Source organism: Mya arenaria, chromosome 5 (assembly GCF_026914265.1).
Source record: "Mya arenaria isolate MELC-2E11 chromosome 5, ASM2691426v1".
NCBI lineage: Eukaryota > Metazoa > Mollusca > Bivalvia > Myida > Myidae > Mya > Mya arenaria.
The window spans coordinates 24,866,919-24,890,383 of record NC_069126.1 but is presented as its reverse complement, the minus strand read 5'-3'; the positions used below and the strand labels follow the sequence as shown (position 1 = coordinate 24,890,383).

General features: G+C 35.2%; 1 protein-coding gene across 2 annotated transcripts in view; it reads right to left on the bottom strand.

Moving 5' to 3' along the window:
* The window catches only part of LOC128234695 (endoplasmic reticulum aminopeptidase 1-like), a gene marked incomplete at its 3' end in the record, with an annotated part of 245,411 nt that extends 224,143 nt beyond the window's left edge, over positions 1-21,268 (bottom strand). Inside the window, 1 exon segment of one of the 2 annotated variants that reach the window (XM_052949111.1) lies at positions 21,034-21,268. In XM_052949111.1, coding sequence (XP_052805071.1) covers positions 21,034-21,073 — 40 coding nt within the window. 2 annotated transcript variants of the gene reach the window in all.
* Between the last annotated feature and the right edge of the window lie 2,197 nt (positions 21,269-23,465).

Below are 23,465 nucleotides of genomic sequence, written 5' to 3'. Positions count from 1 at the left end.
GTTCAGTTGCCTGCACATGACAGAATTTAATACAAATGCATGCACTATGACAAGACTTTGTTCAGTTGCCTGCACACGACAGAATTTAATACAGATGCATGCACTATGACAAGACTTTGTTCAGTTGCCTGCACACCAACAGGATTTTATACAAATGCATGCACTATGACAAGACTTGATACAGTTGCCTGCACACCAACAGGATTTAATACAAATGCATGCACTATGACAAGACTTTGTTCAGTTGCCTGCACACGACAGCATTTAATACAAATGCATGCACTATGACAAGATTTTGTTCAGTTGCCTGCACACGACAGGATTTAATACAAATGCATGCACTATGACAAGACTTGATACAGTTGCCTGCACACTGACAGAATTTACCGTAATACAAATGCATGCACTATGACAAGACTTTGTTCAGTTGCCTGCACACGACAGGATTTAATACAAATGTGTGCACTATGACAAGACTTTGTTCAGTTGCCTGCACACGACAGAATTTAATACATATGCATGCACTATGACAAGACTTTGTTCAGTTGCCTGCACACGACAGGATTTAATACAAATGTGTGAACTATGACAAGACTTTGTTCAGTTGCCTGCACACGACAGAATTTAATACAGATGCATGCACTAATATGACAAGACTTGATACAGTTGCCTGCACACGACAGAATTTAATACAGATCCATGCACTATGACAAGACTTGATACAGTTGCCTGCACACCGCCATAACTTTAAGCCTGTGGTTCCTAACAATGCCATCATGCAGTTTGATTTTCATTGATGTGCAGCCTCAAAGTTGTCCCTACATTTCTAGTGGAAAGTCATCAAAATATCATTTAACCACAATAATGATTTTTGTTTCCAAAATTGTACAAATGATCCAAATAGCAATGATTGATTTTTTTTATGCGCCAGCACCTATATTTCAATCGCCAACCTAATTTTTTCTGGTAATATTTTTTTAAAAGGCTGAAAAATAATCAATTATAATTTTTCTACGCTAGTTAAAGTGTTTTTGCAATGGGAAGTTACCGATGCGTGGTGTTTTTATACTGTATATCGATCGGTTTAGCATCGGTTTCAATAAAGTCAATCAAAATGGCGGCTTCCAGTTTAATCAATGTGGCTCGAATTTTAGAAATTAAATCTAATTTTTTATCAAATGTGTCTTGAGCATGCTTGAAGTCATTGTTCAGCATCTCATGCACTAAAGGATCATTAATTGAATCAATAATTATGCAATAAAGCTAGTGATTTGTTTTGGATGGAAATCGGAATGATCAACTAAGTAATATTTGATTCAAGTCATAAAACAAGTGACCAGAATTTTACCTTATGACAATGATGCTGAAGATGACAGCTAAACTCAACAGGAACATAGTTCATTGTTTGGTCCAATTTGATGAATCAAACTCAATTTTGACCAAACCTTAAATTTTATTTTATTTTCCAGCATAATCCATGATTATAATGCACCATTCAATTGTAGCCATGATCCCTAAAGTCCAGGGGTATACCGAGGATAGCGGGGGAAAATGGACCCTGTTTTGTAACCTTTCCGGTTAGTTTTTTTTTTTAAATCCTAAAAGCAGGGTTAGTTTTTATTATGAATGATCGTCAAACTTAAAATATGTATTAATTATAATAGAAATTTGATTTATCCATATAATGTGTGTACTAAACACACATGAATAGTATGTATTCGGACATTTTCCCAATGTCCATTAGCGGTTCAGTTCAAGATAGCATTTAAATGGGGTTAAGGACAATTATATTCAACAATATTTCTTATTTAAATTGATTATTAGTTAGGAAAAGTATATTTTTCGCTCATTGCTCACTTCGGGTTTTATGAAAACTGACAATTTTTTTTTTTTTTTTTGCTCGCTCCCTCCATTTTTTTTTTAGCAAAAATCTGAGGAATGAAACATTATTTGGTGTGGCCTAAGTATTAAATCTATTCCATTTTGTATAAAACAAGCAAATTCATTGAATTGATATCCCCCGCCTGATTAGGCTAAGTCAAGGAATGGAAATCAACTGTTGATGAAATATATATATGAGTTTGAGTTTGATTGCAACTGTTTGAAATAAAAAAAAATATTGTATAAATGTAACATTTAGAATTGACCAAGAAACCTAGTTTATGACTCCATGTTACCCAGTTCCAAACTAATCTAATATTTCATCAAGGCAAACATTCTGATCAAGTTTCATGAAGATTGGTCCAGATATATTGCAAAAAATATAGCCTCTAGAGTGTCCACAAGGTTTTTTTAAGATTTGATTTTTGACCCCACATGACCTACTAGTTTCAAACTATTCCAAGATTTCATTGAGGCATTTTGATTAAGTTTCATGGAAATTAGAGCAGATGTATTGCCTCTAGAGTGTTCCCAAGATTTCTGTAAGATATGACCTAGTGACCTAGTTTTTGACCCATATGACCCACTTTAAAAACGCAGTCGAAATTTAACCCAAGAAAACATTCTGACCATGTTTGAACTTAATCAGACCAATCACCACCATAAAATAGTTTCAGACAAGATTTATGAAAGATTTGACCTAGTGACTTAATTTCTTATCACATGTGACCCAGTTTAAAATATGTCGAAGAGTTCATCAAGGAAAACATTCTGATCAAGTTTAATGAATATAAGACCATACATATTGCCTCTAATGTGTTTCAAAGATTTTTCTAAGATTTGACATAGTGACCTAATTTTTGACCCCATGTGACCCACTTTTTTAAGTGGTCCATGTTTCTTCAAGGGGTACATCATGACTAATTTTGAACATAACTTGACCAATCATTACCATTATATGGTTCTGAACAAGATTTTTCTAAGATTTGACCTAGTGACCTAATTTTCGATCATATGTGACCCAGTTTTATTTACGACCAAGAGTTCAACAAGGAAAACATTCTGATAAAGTTTCATGAATATTTGACCATGTATAAAGCCTCTAGTATGTTCAAAATATTTTTCTACGATTTGACCTAGTGACCTAGTTTTTGACCCCATGTGATCCACTTTTAAAATAGGTCGATATATGATCAAGGGGAACATTCTGACCAAGTTTGAACATTTTCTGATCAATGCCTACCAAGATATGGTACTGGACGGACAGACGGACGGACGAACGGACAACGCCAAAACAATATCCCCCTCCCGAAATCTTTGATTCGGCAGGGGATAAAAAACAATTAATCATACAGTAAGCTACAAGAGCAAGGGAGACAAAATTGCAATTCCTGCCCTTGCTTCAAGAGTAAATTATATATATATCATAAACTTCTCACAATTATCCTCTCAAATACCCTTTCAAGTAGTAGCGGTCATAAGTAAACTTTCACATATCATTTTTTACTTTACTTCATTGGTGGAAACAGTGACCTTGACCCCCTCCCCACCTCAAAAGCAATCCCAAGCTTGCTCTTTACATAAGCTACCTTCACACCAACTTTCATCACTATCTAGCTCTTCAAATAAGCTACCTGCATGTACTCACCAATTTTCATTACGAGGGTTGTCCAGAAGACTGTGTCTATATTTCAAAACGTTTTTAATATAAATCAACAAACAATAAACAGCTGTGTATATAGACTTTTTTATATAATCTCATAATAAGGAAGGAAATGATTGTCAAAACAACCCATCTAGTGCTTCACGGAGCACTTTGAAATTGACGTTTCCTGCAAATTGTTCACAATTCATATATAACACTCCATCTGTATAATAGACGCCAAAACGTCACGTAAAAAACATATGACGACAGTATGACGTCAGCTGCATCACTACCCAAATTATTGATGCCATCTAACTGTAGACATGTTTGTAATGATCAACAGAAGTATTTCAAAGATGTGGGAAAAAATCCAACGTTGACGTCACGCACGGAGCAGCGCGCTATGATCAAACACTGTGTTTGCAGCAGGATGACTCCTACAAATTCTTATACGTATCTAATCAGGGATAGATCAAAGCCAACATATACAAGGGCTTAGGTATTTCGCTGGCATGGAGTTACAGTGACGGGCATGGAAATGTGTGCGATTTAAAGCAGAGTGGCACACCGTCAGTCGTGAGTGAAAGTGACGTAAAATCAAAGCGGGACAGGTTACAAGAAGACTGGCGGAGGACAGAGAGGGAAATTGGCGAATTTGTTCAGCTAAAAAGGACAGTTGTTCATAATATCATAAAAGAGTCGTACGGACAGATATATTCAAGCAATGGGTTGAACGGCACCGTAAGTGTGTATGTGCAGAAGGATCATATTTTGAAAAACTGTAAATGACGTGACGCAATGAGCAACGAAGTGCTCCGTAGCTTGTAACCTGTACTTTTTGTAATGTTTGTTGTACATATTCACTTCGTAGTATATTGTTGAAACTTTCAGGATTTGTTTATATTAGACACAATTGTCAGCTGATAAAATCTTAAATGCATCTTATGAGTGGATTGTTTTTTATGAATGCAGTCTCAAAACTTTCCGGACAACCCTCGTACTATCCCTCAATGCCAGCTGAAGTTATTGGGTGGAAACCAATGTTTGATGACCGACTGCCCACCCAACAACATCCCCATTCTTATAACCTTTTTCTCGTTGAAAACTAGTTAGAAAGTATATTAAAGACTAAAACAGTTAACAGTTAATAGTTACAGGAAAACAAACTGAGGCATAGTCCTCACTGCATACCAGCACTCACCACCCCTGTCATTGATAGGAGAGGTTTAGGAAACTTGCTGATAAGATATCCTTTTAAATTTCAAACTTCCTAGTTGATATAATGCCTATAAAATGTTATATTATTTTGTGGCAATTTTATATCTATGTTATGATTATTCTTTTTGCATTATATTTTGTAGCAAAATATTGAATGATAATAATGTCTTTAGTATATAAGTATTTTAATTTCTTAATTTTTGGATTAACTCATCAATAATGCATGGCAGACTGGATTGTATCATGAAATATGGATTAAATCAGCTAATAGGTGTTCCTACAAGAGCAAAAGAGAAAAAATCTTCTATTAAAGATCATGTATATAAAAACTCAGTGGATTGAGTATGTGAAGCATTCGTATCAAGTTTAAATATAAGTAACCACTTTCCAGTTTGTTTTACTAGAGCTGCCCATTTACAAAAGGTTTCAGAAGTCACGCATCAACATCATACATTACAATATAGATCTTTCAGAAACTTTAATGAAATTTCTTTCTGCATTGATCTTAAAAAGGTAAATATAAATGAGGTTGAACAAATTCAAGACCCTGATGAAGCCATGGAAGTATTATATAAGAGACTGAATGAGGTCTGTGCCACTGAAAGAAAAACAAATAAAAATTGAAACACAACCAGCCTGGTTTACTGAAAAAATTAGGTTGGCTATCAAAAAAAGAAATCTATTCAAAAAGGGAAAACAGTGGTCTGAACATAGACTTTCAAGAAATAATGTTATTCAATTAGACGACAAACCAAAAAAGGTTATTACAATAAAGCTGTTAAAAACTGTAAAGATTCTAGGGTGTTAAGGAAGAACATCAGAGAGTTGAATAATAATAATAATGAAACTATTAACAATAATAATATAATATTACCACAATAACTTTATACAAGCGTAATAAATGATGTTTGCGATGCACAAATATTAGACTTGTTCAATCAGCATTTTACTGACATTTCCGATGAACAAGAGATGTTAGTGAAACATTTATGCCCCCTTGGGAGCCAAATTGTTAGTAGGATTTGGACACTTAAATAAAATATGGACAATCAGAAAACCTTTTTTCAGCTTACAGTCACACTGACCTTGACCTTTGACCCACTGACCTCAAAATCAATAGGGTTCATCTGCTGGTCATGACCAATAAGCCTACCTAGTATGAGGTCCCTGGGTCAAAGCGTTGTCAAGTTATTGATCGGAAACCGTTTTTCATGTTAAGGTCACACTGACCTTGACCTTTGACCCACTGACCTCAAAATCAATAGGGTTCATCTGCTGGTCATGACCAATACACCTACCAAGTATGAGGTTCCTGGGTCAAAGCGTTCTCAAGTTATTGATCGGAAACCGTTTTTCATGTAAAGGTCACACTGACCTTGACCTTTGACCCACTGACCTCAAAATCAATAGGGTTCATCTGCTGGTGATGACCAATACACATACCAAGTATGAGGTCCCTCGGTCAAAGCGTTCTCAAGTTATTGATCGGAAACCATTTGGTATTCCGACCGACCGACAGACAGACCGACCGACCGACCGACATGTGCAAAACAATATACCCCACTTTTTTCAAAAGGGGGCATAATAAATCAGTGGTCTATGAAACACATTTTTCAAAACTTGGTACTACATTAAATAGTTTACTAAAGGGTTAGTACTTTGATATATCTTACATCACACCATTAGAGATAAAAATGTACATTGATAATAATGTAGTAAGGCACATTTGTGGTGAAATTATTTGTGAATATTTTTAATGCATAATTCTTCAATTTGCTAAAATATTGTTTCAGTTGTTGTTGTTTTTATGCGTTGCTACAAGAGCAGAAACGAAGAGTCATTGTTTATTTTTAGCTTTTACATATATATCAGATGGAATATATGATGAAATTGTATGATGTAAATAGCCAGGGTACCAAACTTAGTACTGATAATATTAGGAGACAAGTGTGTCTTCATGCCTACAATGCATATACAGTAAAACTGCGATCGCTCGAGGTCGGCAGGGACCGAGCCAAAACCTCGAGGGAACCGATGTTTCGAACGACCCGATTTTCAATTTTCCAGTTTGATATGAAATATCTTTCAGTGTATTTTAAGTTTGAAATTGTCAAACAGACTGTTTACTAAGACACCGATTATGTGCAGCGTTGTGGAAATCGATTATATGTTCAAAGGTTGACGTAAACTAAATGTAAAACGCAAAAGAAAAAACAATAAATCAATAAATAAAAATGTTTATTTTATTAAAAAAACATATTTTCGTAACAAGCAACATTTGAATGACAGTACATATTGTGGCATTGGTCAGATTTAAGTTTCGCAAAATCAAGGATTGTTGATTGGCGCATCTTGTCGGTTTCGCGAAGCTGTTCAATCGTAATGTGACTTGGCAGCGTACAGAGCCTCTGAAGATCACGGTCAGCATCGGCAGTGAATTCAAAGAACCTTCTGACCACAACTAAAGCGTTAACTTCTCGTCATTAACTTCTCATAATTATCATCTCAAACGCCCATATCAACTAATATCGGTCATGTGTTAACAGTGAAAAACGTTTTTTCACACCTTATCAAACTGCCTTTCAACTGTCATTGCAATTTTTACAACTTGCGAAAATTTTAACACCTAGCAATTATTTGTTTATTTCGGAACACGCGTTCAGGAAAAAGTATGAAATTATGTCCTCGAGGGAGCCATAAGGTTTTGTGCACGATTTGTGTACTTGGGACCGAGGATATTGCTCGACTGTTCAACATAATTAGGTTTCGATGCAGCGTGGGTATATTTTATATGAAAATAGAAGGAAAAAAGTTCAGGACCAAGCTCCAACCTCGAGGGAACGCCTGTTCTCCAACAACCGCTTGTTTTAGGGAACGCAGTTTCACTGTATGCTATTTAATTATTATGTTTGGGACAAACATATTCCAAAAGGGGTGAATATGTAGTAAGGCACATTTGTGAATATTTTTAAGGCCACTACTTTTATATAAATTGGTTTACAAAACCGGCGGGTCTAATTTTCCGAAAAGTACAAAAAAAATAAAAAATGATTTTCACTTTTTTTTTCAAAATTACTTTCCCGACCGTATTGATTTTGGTGCGAAACGAAAGAAAAACGAACAGATAAGAGTACGAATGCAGTAGATCTCGACTGGTTTGTTGTATTCGCCAATTTATAGTGATAGCATATGTGCCAGTCAACTGTTATGGCAGCGCCGTTGGCAATGGTAGAATTGACGATAGCAGTCATTCTTTGTATGAAATAATTAATTCAAATATGCAGGAGTTGTTAAAATAACAATAGCAATTAACATTAGCAAATTTAACAGCCGACACGAACAATAACTGTCACGTGATTGTTGTTTTTCCGCGCCCATTTAGGTCATGAAAATATTGTTGTTTATAGATAAAAAATAAGTGTCAGCGGCTGCCATCGAATTAGTAGACACAAATATCTGAAAATAATGTGTGAGAAAAACATTTTATAACATGTTATGGTTAATATCAAATAACAGTGCACTAAGTGTGAGTGGTGAAATCGAAAGTAAAATTTCTAAGTTGACACCGGTGACCTAGTTTCACAAGTTCGGTCGGTGGTGTTTATGGATTTTAAATCACAGAATGGTTTGGAAATACTTGTCATTGAGTCAATGTAAAGCTTGTGTTTATTCTAGATTACATGTTTATTCATGTTTGGGATAGAAGAGTAAAAACAATGACACATGTGTCAATGACATTTACTAATGCCTGCGAGTTGTGTGCAGAACATTTAGATAAAACAACACGGAAAACTATTTTGAATAAGCCCATTTCAATTTGTAATGAGCTCGATAGTTCACTGTTAAATGAAATTTGTTGCTGTAACCAAGGAATACTCTTTAAAATGAAAAATAAACAAGCATGAAGTATAGATGCCCTGTGAATGCATGTATACACAAAATGGCGGAGTTGGAAGAAGATGATAATTAAAGTAAACCTGGGAGGAAAAGTGCGCCCGGTGTGGGGCTCGAACCCACGACCGTCGGAAAACTAGCACGGCGCTCTAACCAACTGAGCTAACCGGGCGGCTGGTTCTTACCCACACACACTACACTCCTCCCCCCATTAACCTTTTTAGGCCGACGGAGGCACTCCTGCCGTTTACCGCTGCCACCAGTAAAGTAAACCTGGGAGGAAAAGTGCGCCCGGTGTGGGGCTCGAACCCACGACCGCTGGAAAACTAGCACGGCGCTCTAACCAACTGAGCTAACCGGGCGGCTGGTTCTTACCCACACACACTACATAAATATCCCTGTCTGAAAATATCCGGACTTTGCATGGATCGGGTAACATGCAACTAGTACCAAGCATGGTAAGGGTTATTAAAACTCAAATCTAGGTCTAGTTTGGTTTTTAGTTTTTCAGGAATTGTTTTCATAATATTAAAACTCAAATGTCTTCATAAACTGTTATTTCCTTATTTTCAAAATTGGTAATTATTTCACTTTATTGACATTTTCCAATATTGAAAAAACTGAAACAACATTTAAAAAATGTAATGTATTGTTTTAATACAGTGCAATTTTTGTGTATTTTAATTAGGGATGGAAACCGGATACCAAATCGGTATCCGGATATTCGTATCAAGTATTCGAATACTATCCGGATACTCGTATCAAATTGTTTTCATAATAAGTAAATTTCCTATTATATGTCACCCACCTTTTGTTATTTGACATAATTGTCCACTTAATTTAGAATTCGTCATATGGCAATTTCACTTTTTCATTCATTCTTTCTCAGTCTTAATAATTTATAATGTTATAATCAAAGCTAAACAACTCATTTTACGTCATAAAACTCATGATGAATACCACATAAACACCTCGCGAATTTGATAGTCACTTCGGCCCAGGTGGTTGCTTGGTTACTGCCACGTGCTTTCGAGTTTGTTATTTATCAGCAGGTTTCATGTTAAATGACGCTTTGATTATATGATAGTCGATTGTAATTTTATTTCATTACATTGTTTGATTTAATGCAATGTTTTGTAATGAAGGATATAATTGCGGAAAAGATAAGAAGACAAAAAGACGATCTGATTTTTCTTTATTTACATGCGTGTACTTGTGATTGGACGATCAATTCTTACGGATTAATGATCAATCCGTTTAATATCAACTAGTGCCAATTAGTGTCAATTAAGCACATCTGAGATCATAAAACAACACTTGTCATTGTAAACAAGGTCATAGAACTTCACAGGGTGCTGCACAATATCACGCCTTGTGCAAACACCCAATTAGCAGACGATTTGTGACACATACCCGCTTCGCGACAGACACTGTTGATCACCTGAAATATTTCATCTAAAAAGTTTTATTACAATTGCTATGTCTCTGCTAAACTATTTCATTGAAATTTTATTTCTAAACGAACATTCGAATACCCATTTTGGTATCCGAATACTTGCGTGATATCCGGATACTCGGATATTCGCTTCCATCCCTAATTTTAATACGTAAAATTCGCTTTTTCTTCTTTTTCTTTTTTTTATATTGGTCAGTTTTTAAGTGTTCTGCATTCACTTTTGCTTGAGCATACCCTTAAAGCTAAACAAATGTCATGCTGAGTGATATTCAATGCATCTTTGATAGTTTATACGTGTAAACATGTTAAAATGTCAAGTAAATGATATAAATTTTCAATGTTTTTATGTTGTTCTCTGATTTTCACCCTTTAAGAGTATGTTTTGTGACTTTTTTCCTTTTTTTTTTTCTTTTTTTTCGACCACCCGGTGGACATTTTTACCAAAAATTCTTGTAAACCAAAAAATAAAAAAGGAGTGGCCTAATGCATAATTCTTCAATTTGCTAAAATTGCTATTTTTTTATTGTTTCAGTTGTTGTTATTTTTATGTTTCAAAAGACATCTTGACATTATTTCTGGAATTGCAGTTTTAATCTTTTTGTTTGATTAAGAAATTAGGCAGTTTCTTTTGGAGTGTGAAAAGCCAGATGATAATATGGATTGAGTCTGGACTATTGTTGTTTTTCGCAATTGTTTAATCATGTTTTTGGCTTACTGTTTATTCAGTATGTTGAGCACATTTCTTTGTATGGTGCAGTAAGCCATCTGGCACCTAGACATCAAAGTTTTTAGAGTAATTAACAAGTCTTACTCTCTTGTCTTATTTGCATAATTATATAATAAGTTTTTAATTGGCCATAGGGCCCTTTCCTTATTTTGCTTAAGGTCTTTTAATTGGTTAAATATAATATGTCTCCTCCTATCATTTAATCATTGGATGAGGACATTTTTGTAAATAGGTACTTAGAGAGAATTTGAGCAGAATAAGAAAGAAAAAAGAGAGGACTTAACTTGATTTTTGACTTTCATTAAGGAAACACCTGAATTCTTCTAAGTGGCATAACCGTAGCCAGAGTTGCATAACAAGAGACTTCTGAATAGTCCAGCCACATGATGATTTCATACTTAATACTGTAGTCATGAAACAAACTTTTATACTGGATTCACAATTGGCTAAATGTTACTTGTTATTTAATATCTCTTGAGTTGAAAGGAACTTTATGCACAATATAAAACAAACAGGTGTTAGAAAGGACATCAGCCAAACTGAATTACACTAAGGCTGACCATTGGTGTCTGTCAGCAAGGACTGAAATCGAGGAGGCACAGGGGCTCTACCGAGCTAATTCCCCGATCATTCGGAGTACCCCCTGTGACTGCGTCAGCGGGCTCGCGCCAAAGTCTTAGCAAAGACGGCATGTCGGTGTAACCCTCCCCTAGCTAGTGAGAAGGGCCACCCTAGTGAAACCGACCGGCCACCTGGCCCTGTGACAATAAGCTTAATACGGCAAAAGCTACAGGATTAGATGGAATAGGGCCTTGATATCCTAAAACAATGTGGTGATTGTATTGTTATTCAACTAACGTTAATTATAAATAACAGCATATGGCTAGGAATATTCCCAGACTTATTAAAAGAGGCTAAGATTTTGCCTGTATATAAATCCTCTGAGCGTAATGATCAAAATAATTATCTGAGCGTAATGATCAAAATAATTATAGACCAATTTCTATCCTTCCAACAACGGCATTAGGCAGATCAAATCAAAACATATTTAAAAAATATGAATATCATAAATGAATTTCAATCTGGGTTTTGAGAAAATCATTCTTGTCACACAGAGTTGATAAGAAAAATTGGTGATTGGATTGATCGAATTGACACTGGAAACTATGTAGGTGCTCTCTTTCTTAATTTTCGAAAGGCAGTTGATCTAGTAGATCACCAAGTATTTTTACATAAATTGAAATTATACAATTTCAGTGAAAATACATTCAACTGATAACTTCGTATTTGAAAGATAGACACCAAATAGTAAAGTTTGGGTCTGGGATTCCTAATCTTAAAGAAGATGTACAAAGGTCTGGAGTTCCTCAAAGATCCCATCGTAGGCAACCATGGTACTTTCTTCCGTTACGCTTAGTACTTACAGTGGAACAATTGACTGACAAAATCTTGTTTTAATGAATATGCATGCAGACTACTCTTCTCCCAATGAGTTTGCATGTTGCACTCAAATATTGTTAAATAACTTTACAGTGTCAGTAGCCTCCGTGGCCGTGTGGTCTTGACTACTTCCAAATATTATGTACTGAGAACCCGATTCAACTCAGGCAATCGCCAGAATATTTTTCAACCGAAAGCATCTGGTACTTTGCAGAACTAATGAAACTGCCTCATTAATTATTTATGATTACGAGATTTTCTTAGCCTAATTGCCCACGGTACACAACCTAGCACAGCGTAGTATGTATCGGAGGGTATCAGACGATGCAAAGATCCATTCTTGGACCTATTCTTTTTCTTATATATATTAATGACATCACCTTTGAAATAGGAATTCTTTGATTGACTTATAAAAAATTATGCTGCTGATATTACACTAAATGCAAAAAGTTAAAAATACGCAGGAAATTGAACGTACGTTTCAAATAAATTTAGATATGGTATCGGAGTGGCGCAAAAAAAAAGCATCCACTAAAAATGTATTGCATGTTCTTCGATAAAATTGCTTGGAATCGTTATTGATCTCCTATTGAATCTGCAAGCTGACTTTGTCTGCAAGAAAGTAAATGCAACGTATCAAATGAGACATTTGTTTTATAAATTGTATATACTTCCTATGTTTGACTATTGTAGAAGTGTTTGGAGGAAAAGCAAACACATACAAAACGAATAACCATGCTTCAAAAAAGAGCTGCAAAAATTATTCTACTTAAGCCTATTAGAACCCCATCACAAAGGATTTTTTAAACAAGTGGCCCATGAGGGTCTATGCTCTACTGGCATGGCTTTTGTGATCATTTTCAATCCAGAACATGTATGTATGGGCAATAGGTAACAAACATATAAGTTCACGTTTTGTGTTTGGGTCAGCTGAAAACATTGCGCGTTCAACATCTGAGGACAGAAAGTGTTGTAAGCAGATTAGTTGCATGAACTATTTTAATATGTGCCATGTCAAGGTCATTTGAGGAAAAAAATAATATATTTTTTCAAAACTGTACTCATGGTCAAAATTTCACTGGTGTAGCCTCAAAAATAAAAAAGGTCAAAAGGTCACAGTCAATGTCATCCAAAGACAACATTGATACTTGTTTACAAAACTGTACACATGGTCCAAATTTTATTGCTGTAGCTACAAAAATAAGAAAGTAGGTCAAGAGGTTACAAACAAGGTCATCAAAGTACAAAATAACTATTTGTTTACAAAACAGTACACATGGTCCAAATTTCATTGCTATAGCTTCAAAAATAAGAAAATAGGTCAAAAGGTCACAGTCAAGGTCATATACGAGGACAACATTGATACTTGTTTGCAAAACTGTACACATGGTCCAAATTTCATTGCTGTAGCTTCAAAAATAAGAAAGTAGATCAAGAGGTCACAAACAAGGTCATCAATGTACAAAATAATTATTTGTTTACAAAACAGTACACATGGTCCAAATTTCATTGCTGAAGCTTCAAAAATAAGAAAGTAGGTCAAAAGGTCACAGTCAAGGTCATCTTAGGACAATATTGATGCCCATTTGCAAAACTGTACACATGGTCTAAATTTCATTGTTGTAGCTTCAAAATAATAAAGTAGGTCTAAAGGTCACAGTCCAAGTCATCTAAGGACAACATTAATGCTCGTTTGCAAAACTGTAAACATGGTCCAAATTTCATTACCCTAACTTTAAAAATAAAAAAGTAGGTCAAAAGGTCAAAGTCAAGGTCATCTGAGGCCAACATTGATGCTTGTTTTCAAAACTGTACACATGGTCCAACTTTCATTGCTGTAACTTGAAAAATAAACAAGAGGGCCATGATTGCCCTAAAACACTCACCTAAGCAAAGGGCCACACATCTGTGATAAAGTATTAATAAAAATGTTGCCATTTAAACATATCTTTACTGATGACAATGCCTTGTTTTATATTTGTAAAGTGTCATGCAGTGAAGCTACCTGTAAAGTTTCATGGAATTTGGCCTGGTAGTTTCAAAGATTTTTTTTAAGGCAAAACAGTAAGTCGGCCATTTTGTTGTTGTTGTTGATCAATCTCAATCCCTTGTTGTATTTTTGTAGACGGTTACCCAAAGAAGCTTCCTGTAAAGTTTCATTGAATTTGGACAGATTGTTTTAGAGATGTTTTTTTTAAAGCAAAACAGGAAGTTGGCCATTTTGTTGCAATTTTGGAGGGTCACCCAAGGAAGCTTCCTGTAAAGGTTCAGTGAATTTGGCCAGGTAGTTTCAGAGGAGATGTTTTTGAAAGCAAAACAGGAAGTCAGCCATTTTGTTGATGTTGATCAATCGTGACCCCTTGTTGTATTTTTGTAGAGAGTCAACCAAGGAAGCTTCCGATAAAGTTTAATTTAATTTGAACTGGTAGTTTTACATATGTTTTTTTTAAATCAAAACAGGAAGTCAGCCATTTTGTTGTTGTTGTTGTTGATCAATCGTGACCCCTTGTTGTATTTTTGTAGAGGGTCACAATAGAAAGCTTCATGTAAACTTTCATTGAATTTGGACCTGTAGTTTCAGAGGAGATGCTTTTTAAAGCAAAACAGGATATCGGCCATTTTGTTGTTGTTGTTGTTATATCAAACGTGACCCCTTGTTGTACTTTTGTAGAGGGGCACCCAAGGAAGCTTACTGTGAAGTTTCATTGAATTTGGCCAGGTAGTTTCATAGGAGATGTTTTTTAAGCAATTGTTGACGGACGAACTGATGGATGGACAGACAGACAGACAGACGACGGACAAAGACCGATCACAAAAAGTAGGTCAAAAGGGGTGGCGCCAGCTTTGGCCATTATTTCAACAGTTTTGCTAGACAGTCATCATATGATGCTCCACAACAAATATCAAAGGTATGAGCCTTGTAATTTGAAACAAGAAGATTTTGTAAAAAATTCTTGAATAAGTCTCTAGGAAACTTGTGACCTCCGGGGCAAGGTCAGTTTGGACCCCGGGGGCATAATTTGAACAACCATGGTAGCGGACATTCACAAGCAATTGTGTTTAGATGGAGTCCCGTACGACAGAACTTCAGGTCTTTGGCCAATAGCGCTAAAAATGGCCTTTGGCCAATTGAGCTTAAAATCAACCAACCCCTTTAAACTGTAATTTTGATCTCTTTCAACAAGGGCAAGGTAGAGTTACAACATAAACCCAACTGCACAACAAGTAGTCTCTCTATATTCATAGACTTGGCTTTACATGTAGACTTTGCTATAAATAGCATTTTTTTATACTTTCAAAGGCCATAATCTAGGCATGCATGGGCGGATCTGGCTGGTTTAGAAAGGAACCTGAGCTGTGATGGATATCTAAATACTAAACAAGTTTCATCGAGATACACATGGATGAAATTTAACATTTTTTTGCCAGTGCCATTTTTTTTCAATTAGCAAAATGGTGGGTTCCACTAGCAGTTATTTAAAGGCTGTTTTACTTCATGTAAGTTGCCAAATTAGCAAGTTGTTTTGTTGTAGCATTATGTATGTTGTTTATCAAGTGCACTGAGATAAGAATAAACAATAAACCTTTACATTTGTTTTTAATTCTTACATAGATTAAGTCATATACCCAGCTGGGTTAACTAAGCTCCTGGTTACTCAAAACCCTTAAATCACTAGTAGTAAGTGACTGCACTCCTCCCCACCTAAGATTATACTTTCAAAATGTAAAGTGGGGAGGAGTGTTGCAGTCATTATTAGCCATTCAAGGCGTCTGAGTAACCAGGTGCCTGGTAAGTCAAATTGGGTAGAGGACCAGACTTGCAAGCAGGGGTTCATAGGCTCAAATCCTACACAGAGTAGATGTTTTTCTCTTGAAAATATCTATGTACATTGACATTTTTTCAATGTTAATTGTATGTTGCACAACTGGCCAAAGAATGGAGGATCTAGCAAGTATTATGGGCAGGGTGCAAACATTTGCTTATTAAATAAAAAAAATAAAATGCCTACAGTTGCTGTTTTATCACTCGACGCTGGTGAATTCTTTACAAACATCACACCACATTTTGACATCAACATTGCAATCATTCTCTTTTTTGATGGATGCCGTAGAATCGGACCAAGAATTTTTGGTTTGCGACAAAGTACCAACGACTGATGCCTTTTTAGTAGGTTCAGGGAGTTTTGGGGGCCTTTGGGTCAATCCCCGCATTGCCATCAGCCTTTTGACCTTTTGCAGGCCTTTTTGCGTAACAAAAAGTAGTTAATATCCTCTCCATTTTTGGCAGTTGCGAATCACAAACCAGACAAAACAGTTATCATTTAGGCGCTTACTTAAATACCTGATAATAACATTTGAGTATAGCGACAAGGGTCCATACACGGTCACTTAATTATCTAAAACAGTTTTTCTTCGAGGCGCTTGCTTAAATATCCGATAATAACATTTGTATACAGTGACAAGCGTCCATAAACAGTCACGTGATTATTTATTATACAGTGAACTTGCTGAAAGGAGTTTTTAAAGGGCAAAGGACAGTTTGAGCGAATTTGTCAATTTTACTCGCGGTCGTAAAAATATTCGAGTGCCAGGATTTTCTACTCGCATTTTCGATTCTTACTCGCATTTTGCAAGTTAGCAACCGTTAAATTTGATCCCTGATACAATCAAAAGTGAAGACTGTATCATTTTCACAAGCAATTGTATACAGACACACGGACGCACATAAGATGTACACATTACCATCGCCTTTGGCCAGTAGAGCTAAAAATTAGAATGGCTTCAATTTCAATACCGCTGCAAATATCAAACGGCTGTTATGGTATATAAATCTATAAACAATCTAACACCGTGTTATATAAGAGACATTATTAAGATATCTAAGGCCAGAGTTTTTAATTTTTCGTTCTACGTGAGCGCCGTACCTAAATATTGCAAAACCCAAAAAAGAAAAAGATTCAAATTCCTAACTTTAATTTTTCCGCCGCCCGTTTCTGCGATCTCCGATATAAAATAAAATTTAGTGTTATTTAACCTAATGCTAATTTCACAACAACAAAAAATTATCGCGCACAATTTCCAAGATGGCGGTAGCCGGCGCTTCTTGGTTATTGTTTCAACTGAAATATGTTTCATTGTTTTGTGATATCACATGCATATTATATGCCATGATGAAAATAAAACTTGAAACTTGCTTATTATCATCATCTTAGCACTTGTTAGGAAAATGGCCGCCTTTTACGAAATTTTAAAGTGGATTTAGTTTGAAGAATGACACTGTTGTTCATAAAATCAGTGCGTTTGTCATTTTGTGATATTTCGGAACGGAATTGTTTTTTCTTTATACCAAAGGATTAATCACTTAAATATTTCTGTGTGTAGACCTGTTTACACGGGGATACATTGAGAATTTGAATTTGCTGTACAGTTTCCGACTACAGAAAAAGACGAGAATGTGATATTGGATTTGGCTTGTTTGTCTAAAGGCAATCAAGTTATACCAACATATCGCATACCATTTTAATGGGCATTGGCTCCTCCTTTCATGTCACCCATTTTAAAATGGATTGTTTGTATGTTGATTAAGAAACTAAAAGAAATTGACTCTACTGTGAAATCTGATAAGTTTGAGTTACATACCTCGTTTCTTTATCAAAGACATTTAATTTCTTCAGATGTGTTGTTTGACTCAGTATTTTTACCCAAAATGATATTAATCAACATTTTAGACACAAACAATGTGCCAGATGCCTTATGTTTTGCCAGTGCGAGTTTCAGTGACTATTAAAAGCATTACAAAAGTATAGATGCTCATATTAAAATCATGCTTATATAATAATTTATGCGTAATTTTTATTTAACAGTGCAGTGTTAAATACTGTGGATTTACATCGGTGTGCACAACTTCAAAACATACATTCTATAAATGTTTCCGAAAAAAAGAAAAAAATATGAAAAATCCATCTTATCTTTATTTATTTTTCTCGACGCTCATTTTTCGACATCTTTTTCTTTATTTTATTCCCTCCTCCTGGCGCTTATTTTTGAAAAATTTCCCGTAAACGAAAAATAAAAAACTCTGACCTAACAATACAAGGTATGGATTACGATCTTCTATATGACAAGACCTTGCTAACATTAGACATAAAACACAATACAAGAAACACCTGTTTGCATGTTTCAGTGGGAACGTTTGAAACCTTTTACCAGAAGGAATATGTAAATCTAACCTGGAAAAGACATTATTTTAAAGCCTGCTGCAAGAAGTTCCTTTTACATCATCATTTGCAAAAAAACGTTGTAAGAATTGTATGCATAATTCCATGCATATAGTTTATACATTATGTATATGTAGAGTAAGGTGTTAATACATATGTGTAACTGTCCTACTTACTCAGTTCATTAATTTTAATGAGATTACTTGTTAACAATTAGGTGCAAATTGATGTATTGTTAGGTATTGATGTGTTATTAAAATTGATGTAAATATTTTCATGTTTCTTTATGTTTTCGTGTTATATATTAATAAGTACCATTCGAAATAATGTAAATTTATGCTTACTTTTTTTGAATGTTTTTCATTCAAAAAATGTAATGATGCCTTTTAACAATAGGTGTTTTTGCGGTAGTGAAATGTGTTTTTTATCGTATGTGTTTGATTATTATTGAATCACTTCTTTTAGTGTCATTTTATATTATTTGTGTATGTGTGTGTGTGTGTGTGTGATCTTTCATTGTAAATAAGATGTGTGTTATGTTTGTTTATAATTGATATTTATGATTATTATTAGTAGTAGTAGTAGCTAGTAGTATGAAAATGATTGTCATTTTATAAGGAATTCATTAATATTCTTTATAACATTGTTATATTTAAATTACATGCATTATTTGATACATTTTATTTATTTTCTCTTACATCTGAAGGGTTTCATAATCGGTATTTATTCTTAAACAAACTGTTATTTCTTGTGTCTACATTTTGCCTATGATTTTAGCACCTTTATTATTTTATGTTCTAGATAATCTTTATTCAACAGGCTTAGGCCACTCCTTTTTTATTTTTTGGTTTGCAAGAATTTTTGGAAAAAATGTCCACCAGGTGGTCGAAAAAAAAGAAAAAACAAAGTCACAAAACATACTCTTAAAGGGTGAAAATCAGCGAACAACATTGAAAATTTATATCATTTACTTGAAATTTTAAATTCTTAAACTGCTATTTATGCATGTGTTAATACACTCTAAGTTTCAAAGTTCTAATTAAATACACAGTTTAAATCTTACATACTGTGCATATAAAGCATCAATGAAACTGACTATAAAACATGTATACATGTATAAACAACACTTTTTACCAAAGAATTATATTGAATATCACTCAGCAAGACATTTGTTTAGCTTTAAGGGTATGCTAAAGCAAAAGTGAATGCAGAACACTTAAAAACTGACCGATATTAAATTTAAAACCAAAACAAAGAGAAGGTGCATTTTACGCATTAAAATACACAAAAATTGTACTGTATTAAAACGATACATTAAATTTTCTAAATATTGTCTCAGTTATTCAATATTTGAAAATGTCAATATAGTGTAATAATTACCAATTTTGTAAACAAAGAAGTAACATTTTATGAAGACATTTGAGCATTAAATTGTGAAAACGAAAGCAATTCCTGAAAAACTAAAAACCAAACTAGGCCTAGATTTGAGTTTTAACAGTAATACACAAACTTTTAAAACATGACTTATATTCAGAGAATCTCTGCCCATACAGAAATCAATTTTTATTTTAATAATGTTCGAGCCGCCACTATTCCCCGCACTGTAACGGATTCATCAGGAAGAATCCGGTTGATAGCCGTGCCGATTCCCATGCCAGATACAAGTACAGCTTCCTGAAAAGCGCAGCTTTAGCTTAGCTAAAGCTATGCTTTTCAAAAAGCTGAGCTTTTTTAGCTACGCTTTTTTTAAAAGACTGTTGACAAAAAAATAGATTGCAGATTTTATATTTAAGTTCAAAAATTGATGTTTTATGTATTTTTCTGAAACTGTTAGTAACGCTTTTAGAACATAAAACATTAGTTTTTCGAACGGAAATATGAAAATCTGTGATCTGATCTTTTTTCAGCAATCTTTTATAATTGGTTTGCAGATATTAAAGCAAAAATTTGCTCTTCCAAGACAAAAAATTAAAAAGTTGTAAAAATGGTATATCTGTGAGGGTGCAGCTTTAATGAAAGAATTCAGCCAGATTTACAAGACAATCATTAGAGCTTTACAGAATCATGTCATAATTTTAACTGCTTTGAACGTAAAGGACTTCATTTCAACATATGATCTCTATTACCAAAATTGCCCGAAGTCAGACTTTTAACGTCATGTATAGATTTGCAGCCTTAGCGTTTCAGAGACCTGGATGGACAATTCAGTAATGGACTCGGAAATACATATTCAAGGATACAATGGGATCTGGAAGGACTGGAACGGACAAGTGGTTGGAGTATGCTTATACTATAGGTTCATGAAGATTTGGCGTTCACCGAAAACCACCGAAAAATGGGACCTAGAACAGGACATTTGGCGTTCACCGAAAGATGGGACCTAGAAAAGGAAAATCTAGAAGCCATTTGGGCTTTTTTTTTTCACTATGGCAGACTCGATACAGGGATTAGGAATGTCAAAATAATAAAAAAGTATCCCTGATCGCTCATTATTGTAGCTAACATGATACCATCCGAAATACTGTGCAACACGCAAACAAACAAAAACCAGTACCTGGTAAAAATGAGACATCTTCAATATCATTATCCGACATAATGTAAATGAAATTTAACAGCTGTTATAATTAGGGGAGCGAGTCAAATCGGCCCCTTACCAAATCGGCCTACGACCAAATCGTTGTTGTTGTTGTTGTTTGTCGAATTATGGCGTCGTCGTCGCCTATGGTCTCGATGTACTATATCGAATATTTTTGCCGATATCATCTTTGTGCTTTATTCTATGTACTTGTACTCTTGTTACTTTTTTTTTTTTTGGACTCATCGAATTTTGGAAAGTTGTGTGTTTTTTAAAAAGGAATTATTTTTTGTTATTTTTTATAAAATTAGATATTTATAGCCTGTTTGTTTCTGACAGATATAAGCTTAATGAATCCATCAGTTCTTCTTTCGCACAGGTATTCGTTATTTCTTCTATTTCACCCGCTAATAACCCCAACGTAATTGCTGCTTTGGGTATGCAATATCTGTATAGTATTTGCATAGTTCTTTCTTCCAGTCCTCTTCTAGCTTCATCATACTTTTTACAGTGGAATAAGAAGTGGTCTATGGTTTCAGGAACTTGGCAGACACTGCAACAGTTGTCTGTTTGGTCTGGTGTCTGTTTTGCCCAGTGATCTTTTAACCGGGTGTGACCACTTAGGAGTTGGTTGATTTGGCTGAAACATTTTCTTTTCTTTTCACCAACGCAGTTTCTTACCCCGGGTGTGACAAAGATGTCATGTATGGCGGAAGACCTCTCAGAGTTACGGTATTGGGCTGACCATTTTTCAATAATTGCTTTTCTTTTCATCATTTGCATGACTTCACCTGCATCTTTCTTTTCATCATCGAATTCTGCTTCATCAAATTCTGCTGCCTTCTTAGCCCCTTTTTTTGCCTGCTCGTCAGCCAGCTCATTTCCCTCTATGTTTTTATGGCCAGGTATCCAGTGCACATGGAGTGTATTACCATTGTCCTCTAAACTTGTTACAGATGTTTTAATGTTAAAAACGGTTTCAATTTTGTTCTTGGGAATCTCTCTTGAAAATGCTGTTGATATTGCTCCCTGGCAGTCTGTGAATATGTGAATGTTTTTTCTTTGTGGTGTTGTAGCTGTTAGGAAGTCCAGTGAAAGTTCAATACCCGCCATTTCGCCAGAAAAGTTGTTGCCAAGTTTTGACACGCCCTTATTTAACAAAACTGGATTTGTCTTGTATCCTTCAAGATAGATGGCAGCACCCGCACCGGTAGGGCCTGGGTTACCCAGTGAAGAGCCGTCTGTAAACACTAGGATGTCTCCTCCAGATGTAGCATCTAGTATGTGTGCTATATTTGCTGTCTGGGTTTCCTTATCCACAGTGAATTGTTCGAAGTTAACTTTTTCGCGTGTCCTAGAAAGACCAATGTACTTCACGTTGTACTCAAATTCCTTCTCTATATTTTCTAGCTTGATTTTGTCTTTGAGTTCTGTGTAGCGGCACATTAGAAGCGCAAATGTTGTAGGTTTCCCTCTAAAACTTGACCTATTTGACATCCACTTGTTTAAGTCTGCTTTCAGTGGATCTTCATCTCTTTTGGCTACAATTCTGACCAGTTCCTCTGCTTGTCTCAACTTAATGTGAATGTTCATTGGTAGGGTATTTGTTAATAGTTCCAATGATTCTGTGCTTGTACTTGGTAAACATCCACTAGCTTTTAACATGGCGCTGCGTTGGACCGGTTCAAATGCGCGTATGCATTGGTCAGTTTGAGTGACTAGTACAGGTAAGCCAAAGTCCAAAATTGGCAAGACCAAGGCTTTGTAGAGTTTCATATATGTAGTCTGTGTGCAACCTCTGTATTTACTTGTGAAACAATCAAGTCCTTTTAGTGCCCTGTAGCCAGCCATTGACTTCTCATGAATGTGGGTGTTGAATGACAAGTTGTTGTCTATGGTTACCCCTAGCAATTTTTTGTGTTTTGAACCAGCTCAATGGGAATATTATTGTAAACTAACTTCTTAAAGGGTTCAATGTCAGTTTTGAATAGGATTGCCTTAGTTTTTTCAGAGGCTATGCTCATGTTCCATTGATCACACCATATATTAATCTTATGAAGATCTTCATTTGTTTTTTCAATGGCGTTTTCAATTGACTTGTCACTGTTCCATATGCTGGCATCATCTGCAAATTCTGTATGATGTCCGGTAACTCCATCCATGCTGTCCCTTGTGTAGAGGTTGCAGAGTGTTGGGCTCAGAACAGACCCCTGTGGAATGCCTACTTTCGAAATGATTAACGGAGACTTGTGGTCATTTACCTTTAGGTAGTATTTTCTGTCGGTTATGAACTCCTTCAAGTATATCCAAAGTCTTCCACGAATGTTGCTGTTGAATGCCTTTTGGAGTAGACCAGCCCTCCAAACTCTTTCAAAGCATGATTCATAGTCCATGATGACTAATGCTGATTT